Genomic DNA, 9,217 nt, shown 5'->3' with positions numbered 1-9,217 from the left:
ACCGACGGTGAGGGTCGCCATCTCCGCCCTTTCATCAAGGCACAGTCAGCCCCATGCAGCGCATTCACATCGTGGGCAGCCGTCCCCCCGGCCGGATCACATTGTCTTCTTTCTGCCGGCCGCCAGCCCCTGGGACCCCCATCCCCCTCTGTCTGGGAACCTGACTCTCACGAGTGGAATCATGCAGTGTGTGTGCTTCTGTGGCTGGCGTCGTGAGTATATCAGGTCTTCCTCCTAAAGGATGGGTAGGATTCTGTTGCATGGACAACACAGTTTGTGTATCCATTCCGTCGGTGGTGGACATTTGTGTCCTTTCCACTTGGCCGTGGTGGATTTTGCTGCCATATGGGTGCACATCTCCTGGAGACCCTGGTTGCAGTCCTTTGGGGTATTGTGTGCAGGAACCACGCTCCTCTGGGTCCTCTGCTCTCGCTCTGCGCCTCTTTTCTGACACTTAGGATCGCTACATATGTTTGGGGGAAGGGCTCCGCACACTAGCTGGGGGGCCTCAGCTCTGACCCTGTCCACATGGAGTCAGCATCAGACCCACATGGACTCAGCATCAGATCCACGTGGAGTCAGCATCAGACCCACATGGACTCAGCATCAGACCCACGTGGAGTCAGCATCAGGTTCGGGGTTCAGGCCCACAGACCACCTCACTGCAGATGCCAGTCACAAGTCCAGGGGTCCCCGTGCTCTGACCTGCTGGCTACAGATCCGAGGTTCCCACGGCCCCCTCCTCGGGTTCCATTAACTTGCTGGAGCGGCTCACAGAGCTCAGAGAAACATTCTCCTTCCTACATTACCAGTTTATCATAAAAAGATATAACCCAGAAGTAGCCAGATGGAAGAGACACACGGGGCAAGGCACTGGGGGAGGGGCTTGGAGTTTCTCCCCACATGTCTACGTGGTCACCAGCCCAGAAGCTCTCCAAGCCTGACCTTGTGGGGTTTTATGGGGGCTTCGATACGTGGGCATGATTGATGGAGTCATCAGCAATTGGTGATTGGTGATTGATTCCTTCTCCCTTCCCCGAGGTCAGGGGGTGGGACTGAAAGTTCCAACCCTCTGGTCCCAGGGTTGAGTCCCCTGGTCACCAGCCCCCACCCTGAGGGGCTTTCCAGAGTCACCTCGTTACATAACAAAAGACACCATCATTGCCATGCTCACTGGGAAACTCCAAGGGTTTCCCCCATCAGGTGCCTTCCCCAATCTCTGCTCCCCTTTGAGGGAGATTCTGAGAGACTGTCCTGTGTCCTCATCCCACATGCGCTCCTTGGAGTCACAGCCACGGTGGGAGATGGAGGCTGGCTGCAAGTACCCACAGGCCATCCTGAGTCTGTAGGCAGTGTGCTTCCTGCCCCCCAGACTCTGCCCGCTGCCTCTCCTGCCCTGGTCCACCTGTCCAAGCCCCAGGGGCAACACTGCGTGCCAACGAGGCCAGAGGCCAGGCTGATTCGTCTGGCTGGCTCCCTGCTGCATCCCCGGGGCACAGGCAACATGGGTGCCACACACAGGCCGTCGTCCAGGCCATCTCCATGGGAAGGGCCCATCAGCGCATGGTCGCAGCGCCTCGGGGCAGCCTCACCCAGTGCCCTGGCCCGCCCATCCCTCTGCTTATCCAGCTCCCTCTGGCCCTTCCCAACCTGCCTCAAGGCCATGCTGCCCCTAACCTGAGAGGTGCTGCGTGCTTCCGGGCTGGCGGGCGTGGTGAGGGGCACGGAGCGTCCCCCCGGGCCTCCCAGGCGCTCGGTCGCCCTCCTGGCCGTGACCTATGGGTCGTGGTATGCGGCTCCCCTGGCTGCTGGCCACTGGCGGCTTGCCCTTCGTGGAGAAGGTCTTCCTCTGCGCGACCTGGCATTCCACAGGTGACCCGGCACCTCCCTGCCAGCCCAGGGAGGACGGGGGAGGAAGCAGCCAGGACGACACGGGCTGGGGGTCACGTTCCTCCAGCCTCACGTCAGCCCGTCCCTCAGCCCGCAGAAGAGTCGGCTTCCCACCAGCACTGCTGCAGGCCAAGCGGGCACCACCCGGAACCTTCCCTGAGCTTCCCAGTGGGCAGCAAGCCCAGCCGCTCAGCACTGTCCAGCACAGCAACCACCTCCACCAGGGCTGCTTAAGTGCACATCGAGTCTAGACCAAGTCAGGGGAAACTTGCGCCTTCTCCCCCAAGCCACCGAGGTGCCCAGAGTCACACGTGGCCGGTGGCCGCCTCCGCCTGCCAGCCACGCTGCTCCAGGCTCCCCACTCCAGGAAGCCGTCTCGGACCCCCAGCCCACCAGCCCGCCAGCAGGGATCCCTGCGCGTGGGCTGCCTCTTCTCAGGGGTGCCCCCACCTCGCACCTGCCACTCCGCACTGGGGGGGCGGAGGCAGGGGCTGGGGCCTGACTGGCCGCGGGGGCTCCCAGGGAACCCCACTCATCGCCCCGGGTCCAGCAGCCGGATCCGTGGGCCATCGCCCCCCTCTGAGGCCGCGAGCCCCGGAGGGGTGGAGAGCTGGGAAAGCGGCAGGCGTGGGGGTCCTGGACCCCACTTCCCAGCTGCTGCTGGGCCAGGGGTGGTTTCCTGTTATTCTCTCCTCATGGTCTCCTCCCTTCCCAAAGGCGGGGGGAAGCAGCCCCCATTCTGGGAGCGTCCAAGCAGCCCCTCCTCACAGCCCTCTGCAGTCTCCCAAAGCAGCCGGCAAGTTGGCTCTGGCTGTGGAAACGGATGACAGCCAGACAAGAAGGCCATCCCGTCCGCTCCTGCCCTGCCCCCCCAGCCCAGCCCGCAGACCACCCCCCACCCCCCCGCAGTGAGGCAGGGTGGGAAGGCCTGGGCTCTGCCTCCAGCCTGCTGCAGGGCCCAGAAGATGGGGGGTCTGTAAGGGCCAGCTCTGCGCCCTGGGTTCAGGCCTCCGTCCTCAAGGCCATCCCAGGTGCATGGGGAAACCAAGCCACTCACGGGAGGGGCTTGTTGGAGTAGCTGACTGAGCATAAGGTGCCAGGCAGACTGCTGGGGTCGGTCTACACCTCTGGGAGTTCACAGCCTGGAGAGCCTCAGGGCCGCATCCTGTAGGGCACTGGATCCTGTGTGGGATCAGGACTCCGTCTGCAATGTCAAGGAACTGGTGTTAGAGGGAGGCTGCAGGCCTGGGGCAGCCCAGGACGTCCATGGGGAGGGTGTGACAACAGAACCTAAGTCATCACTGTGGAAAGTCACAAAACTGATGGGTCCCTGGGATGGGATGTCCTGCTAACAAGCTCTGGCTGATGGGATGTGTATTAGCTGGGGCTCTCCAGAGAAACAGAACCAATAGGATAGGTATATATAGAGAGATTTATCTTAAGGAATTGGCTCATGTGATTACAGGGCTGGCAAGTCTGAAATATGCAGGGCAGGCTGGGGACCCAGGAGAGCCGGGACGTTTCCAGCCTGATTCTGAATCTGAAGATGGGAGACCGATGTCCCAGCTCAAACACTCCAGCAAAGTAAGTTCCCTTTGACTCCCCTTTTTGGGTCTACTCAGGCCTTCACCTGAATGGGTCGGGCCCACCCATGCGGGGGAGGGCATCTACTCAGTCTGCAGATTTAGTGTGAATTTCATGCAGAATCACCTCAAAGACACCCCCAGAATGGTGCTTACTCTGGGCACCCAGCCAGTCAGGCTGACACAAATATTACCATCAGACTGATCAGGAACCTTGGGCTTTGCTCCTCGGACCATCACCTGATTGGATGAGGCCCACCCGCATTGGGGAGAGCAATCTGCTTTACCAAAGTGTGCTGTCAGTGTTAATCCCAGCTACAAACACACCTTCACCGTGACATCTAGGCCAGTGTTGGCACAAATCACGGGGCATGGACACTCAGCCTGACCCACAACTGACTTCTGTATTCAGGGACACACAGCCAACCTGTTTCCCCAGCGGCCCCCAGGCAGGTCCTCCTCCTGTTGGCCCAAACTGCCTCAAATTGCATCTAGACCAATTAAGAAGGGGGTGGGGGGAATGAGAGTCATCGGCCTTTGCCAGGTCCTCTTGAGCCACCGTGCTGTGAGGAGGCCCAGGCCGCACAGAGAGGCCGCTCCACAGAGACCCGGCCTCCCCCAGGACGACAGGGCCGGCAGCACACCTCCCAATCAGGGGCTGCCCGTCCCCGTGAGACTTCCTGTCTTGCAGAGGGGACACATGTCTCTGCTCTGAATCTGAATTGGCTGGGCCCTCCAGGACTTCCTGGGGTGGGGCTCCCCTGGGGGACTCAGCGTGCCCTGGGCATCAGAGGCAGGCTGACATTGGGGTCCTGGCCTGCGTTTGGCCTGGGGCCACCAAAACGGGTCTGCAGGCCACGGGGGTTTGCCACAGCCTGCTCTGGACCTGAGGGGGGCTGGGCGACAGCTGGGGTCACCTAAGTCAAGTCGGAGGAGGCTCCTTGCTGGCAGCAGCTGACCCCCCCCCCACCTGTGAGTCACCCTTGCCCCTCGCGCTGCAAGCTGTGGCGAGTGTCCCGATAATGCTGTCCGCTGTCCTCGGCCTCTCTGTCTTCTGACTGCAGGGCTGTGAGCGTGCGGGCCTGCCCGCATTCTTTGTTCTCACCGTCTGTGTGTTCGCCTGGGCCCCCCCGCCTTGCCCGCTGCCTGGCACAGAAAGGCACCCACGTGGCCTCAGCCTTGCTTCTCTCAGCCAGCGCAGAGCTGAGCCACGTGTCCCTGGAGGGCAGTGGTACACACACACACACACACACACACACACACGTGTGTGTGCGGACGCATGCATAATCACGTGTGAGCGCGCACATCACACGTACATATACACACGCATGCACACTCACACACCCGTGCATACTCTACACACGTGTGCATGCCCCACGTGCACCCGCACACGCAGTTGTAAACAAAAGTTAGTTTTATTTTGCTTCCTTTGTTTTGGAGCCTGTGTTTGAATTAGGGAGGGGGCCGGAGGGCAGAGAAGGGGTAGGTAGGAGCCCCAGAACCCCTTCCCCCAGAATGGCCAACACCCAAGCCCTGAGCAGGACCCGGCAAAAGGTGGGCCAACACCGTTGCGGGACTGCCAGTATGTCCCAGGGGAGGGGGCCCCACCACACCAGTGCAGAAGCTCCAGAGGGTGTGGTCTGTCCACCTCAGGGCCTCTGTCCAGCTGTCTAGGTGGGGAACTGAGAGCGCGGTCCAGGCCTGCCCCACACTCCCCAGAAGAGGATGCGGCAGCTCCCCCTCTGGGGCCCAGCAGGGGCCAGGCCCATCCAACCTCCGTTTCCCCTTGTGTACAAGAAAGACCTAGGATTGCTTCCAGCTCTGCAGGAAACAGGAAGTGGGGTTGGGGTGGGGGTGTGGGGAAGGAGCCCCATTTGCTGCTGCAGGGAGTAGGGAGCCAGCACCGTGCCCCCAATACCCCAGGCCAGGCACCTCTGGGTGACGTACATGAGCTGCTGCAGGGCAGCAGGGGAGGAGAGCCCCCGCCCTGAGGCAGCGCCGCGAGCCAGAGAGCCAAGAGAGGCTCAGAGGAAAGGGCCAAGCACCCCCACAGGTGAGGCTCGCGGTGGCCCTGGGGGTGGGAGGAACACGGCCCCAGCCACAGTCCCAACCGCATCTTGTGGGTTTAGGGATCCGAGCTGGGGACCCTTGCAGGTCCTACCCTGGACAGAGCGGGGCTCACGCAGGGAGGGCCAGGTGCTGAGCAGGCGATGCAGGCCGTGCCTCCCCGCCTCCCGCCCCTCCCGAGTGCGCGCGTAGCCGACGAAGAGGCGGAGGAAGAAGAGGGCAGGCTGTGCTCCGGCTCCTGCGCGTCCAGCCCCTGGCCTTCCCCGAGCCCCCCGCCCCAGCCCTGGCCTGGAGGGAGGACAGACAACATCAGGGGCAGGCCATCAGATCCACACGGTGGTCTTCCCCTCCCTGCTGCTCGCGCTGCCCTTCTCCGAGCCCGCCCTGGGCTTGGCGCCCGGCCTGGCCTGGCCCCCGCCCGTGCCCGTGCCCCCCGACGTGGCGCTGCCCGAGCCGGAGGCGGGGGCGCCGGCCCGCGGGGGCCCCCGCGCGGCCGCGGGGAGGCCGGGGCACGGCGGGCTGTCGCGGTCTCCCAGCGCGTGCCGGTCCCGCAGCGCCTGCAGCGCCAGGCTGGCCAGGTCGTGGTCGTGGGAGCGCGCGCGCTCGGCCGCGCGCACCACCAGGCTGTAGTCGGGCGGGCCCGCCAGGCCGGCGGGCGCGGCGGGCAGCGTGCGGGGCGGCGGGCGCGGCGCGGGGCCCGGGGCGGCGGGCGGAGGCCGGCGGGCGCGCACCGCGTCCTGCGCGCTGCCCAGGCCCAGGTGCGCCATCTCGCAGAGGTTGAGCAGTAGGCAGAGGCAGCTGACCACGTACATGACCAGCAGGAAGATGGTCTTCTCGGTGGGCCGCGACACGAAGCAGTCGACCACGTGCGGGCAGGGGGGGCGGCTGCAGCGGAAGAAGGGCCGCACCTCGAAGCCGTACAGCAGGTACTGGCCCACGAGGAAGGCCACCTCGAAGGCGGCCCGCGCCACCAGCTGCGCCACGTACACGCGCATCAGGCCCTCGCGCTGGATGCGCCGCCGCCCGTCGTGCTGCGCCGCGGGCCCCGGGGCCCCCGCCGCCGTGCCGTCCCCGCCCGCGCCCTTGGCCTCGCCCGCGCCCTCGGCCTCGGCCTCCTCGCCCAGGCCGTCGGCCACCGCCGACTCCTCGTCCTCCTCGTCGCCCGGGCCGAGCATGGGCTCCTCCTCGCCCAGGCCGGCGGGCTCGGGCCAGCCGGGGTGCGGCGGAGGCGGGGGCAGCGGCAGGGGCGCGCGGGCCGGGCGGCGGCCGGGGCCGGGGCGGCGGCGGGGCGCGCGGCGGCGCTCCTCCTCCGAGGCGCGGGCCAGGCGGTGCACGGCGTAGCCCAGGTACATGACGGAGGGCGTGGAAATGACGACGATCTGGAAGACCCAGAAGCGCACGTGGGACAGGGGCGCGAAGGCGTCGTAACAAACGTTGTCGCAGCCCGGCTGCCGCGTGTTGCACGTGAATTTGGTCTGCTCGTCTGAGTAGATGGACTCTCCGCCCACGGCCGTGAGCACGATGCGGAAGACCACCAGCACGGTGAGCCACACCTTGCCCACGAACGTGGAGTGGTTGTGGATCTCCTCCAGCAGCCGCGTCAGGAAGCTCCAGCTCATGTTGGTCATAGGGGCGGGGGGCGGGACCTGCGGGGGCCGGGAGCGGAGCTCAACCCCGGGCAGGGGTGGGGAGGAGGAGACACGACCCGCGGACCAGGAGGAGCACTCTTCGGGGAGGGAGGCACGGGAGCATTGGCGGGGGGGGGGCGGGGAGAGCAGATCTCGGGGCGCCTGGAGCCAGGGACCCTGCCTGCGGGGGGTTCACCACCTTCAGCGAAAGAGGCAGCCCTTCCAGGAGCGCCGTGCCCACCCTCGGTCCCGACCCCGCCTGCGGGATGGATACTGGCAGAGGCCGAGCCGCAGCCCTGGCTTGCCCCAAGACCCCTCCCCTGGTCCCCGTGGCCTGCACTAGCGCCAGCCCCCATACCCTCCCCGCCCCCGGAAAGCCCGGCCCCTTGCAAGCTGTGGCCCTCCCCCAGCTCTGGGGACCCCAGCCCAGGCCCTGAGAGCCGACAGGGAGAGCAAGGCCAGCCCCACTCAGGATCTGGGGGCTGTGGGGCCTCAGCCCAGACCCATGCCCCCCCCCCCCCACTCAGGCAGGGTCCAGGCCACTGGAGAGGGTCTCAAGGGTCCCAGCATCCCGGAGCCCTCCAGGCGCCCAGCCCCAGCCCCTGGAGCCCCTTCGGTCCGGTCTCCAGCAGCGCCACACCCCTCCCCACTTCCCTTTCCACCCCCTACACTAAGCCTTTGCTTCCTCCCTCTCCACAAAGGACCCCCAGACTCCTTCCTCAAGGGACCGTGCTGGCCCACAGGCCTTCTGGGCTGCTTCCCCCTCTCGTCCTGACACCACCACCCTGTCCTCGGCAGTCCTGTGGCCAGGACAGCCCCGCTGGGAAGCCAAGTGAGGCCAGACATCTGTCCAGGATGGGGACTGGTCCAGCAAGGCACACAGACATTAGGGCATCAGTGACACTCGGAGACAGCCACGGGGCCACTCACCGCCTCCCAGAGCAGTGCTGACCCCCAGGTGGGCCTGTGCCCAGGAGACCATGATGCTGCCATTCATTGTCTTGTGTCTCCAGGAAGGGGAGAGGGGCTGCAGCCCCCCCACCGCTGGTGCCCACCCTCCCTCCTTTGTGACCAAGGCCGGTACCTGCTTCAGGGTAGTTTGGGCACAGGAGACCCCGAGTGCCTGCCGCTTCTGGCCCCCTCCCTCTGGGCCTGGAGGCGGCAGAGGCAGGCGGGGGCTCTGGGGAAGCTCCTCTTTATGCAGCTGGGGCCTCTCCCCTTGGGTGGGGGCAGGAAGAGGGGGCAGCTGGGGTTCCTGGGGAAGTGACCCTTCTTCCTCACATCTGTGTGCAGTGCCCCCTCAGAGCGACACACGCACAAGCCCTCCTCAAGTGCACACCCACACGTGCACGCAGACACCCACGTGCATACAGCTGCTCACGCGAGCCCAGACAGACGCACGCTCGTGTGTGCTCACACTAATAACAAGTGCACAGATGTCCACACACTCCTATCTGCACACGTTTACCAACGCTGCGCTCGTGCACACACTCAGGTACGCTTACACACCGGTGGACATGCCCAGCCCTCCCCCGCTGGCGGGGCCACACGCCGGGGCCCCGCCTCACCTGCCAGGCTGGCTGTTCTCCCCAGGTTCTAACCCCACTGGTCCAGGATCTGTCCCCGCCCCTGACCTGACAGTCCCACCTCCACAGGAACCCAGCAGGAGGGCCCCCAGCTCTTCTCTTCCTCCCAGATGGAGAACCCCAGAGAAGCGAGGAGAGGAAGAGCCCCTTGGTGTGTGGTCTAGGTATGCGTGGGAGCCTTGCTGTAGTGTTTGCTAATTCCTGGGGTGACCATGTCCCCAGCACGCCCATGGCCAGCTTGAGGAGACCCCCAGAGGGGGCTCTTGAGACTAGCTCTAGCTGTGCGCTGGGGCTGACCCTGCCCTGAGGTGTGAGAAGCAGCGCTTTGCCTTGGGGGCCAGCCTGGACGGTCAGAGGCCAAGAGATGAGATGTGTCAGGGAGAGAGGGCGTCTCAGGCCCTCAGCTGGGGGTGGGGGCCAGTCTGGGCAGCAGGAGTTGGAGGGAGCACAGCTGGGGAGTCAG

The 9,217-nt window shown here is 65.2% G+C and overlaps 1 protein-coding gene across 1 annotated transcript; it reads right to left on the bottom strand.

Annotated features, from left to right (window-relative positions):
- Positions 1-4,565: 4,565 nt before the first annotated feature.
- On the bottom strand, positions 4,566-7,426 carry GJC2 (gap junction protein gamma 2). Its single transcript, XM_045886119.2, has one exon. The coding sequence runs from the start codon at positions 7,166-7,168 to the stop codon at positions 5,864-5,866; it is 1,305 nt and encodes a 434-aa protein (XP_045742075.1). The 5' UTR covers positions 7,169-7,426; the 3' UTR covers positions 4,566-5,863.
- Positions 7,427-9,217: the final 1,791 nt, after the last annotated feature.

The sequence above is a fragment of the Mirounga angustirostris genome, unplaced genomic scaffold (assembly GCF_029215605.1).
Source record: "Mirounga angustirostris isolate CCGP_5_RB_7025 unplaced genomic scaffold, mMirAng1.0.hap1 SCAF_7, whole genome shotgun sequence".
Taxonomy (NCBI): domain Eukaryota; kingdom Metazoa; phylum Chordata; class Mammalia; order Carnivora; family Phocidae; genus Mirounga; species Mirounga angustirostris.
This window is presented reverse-complemented; position numbering and strand designations above follow the sequence as displayed.

Bases quoted from the DNA above. Each gene is read 5' to 3' on its own strand.
- GJC2 (XM_045886119.2), bottom strand. From the start codon at position 7,168: ATGACCAACATGAGCTGGAGCTTCCTGACGCGGCTGCTGGAGGAGATC.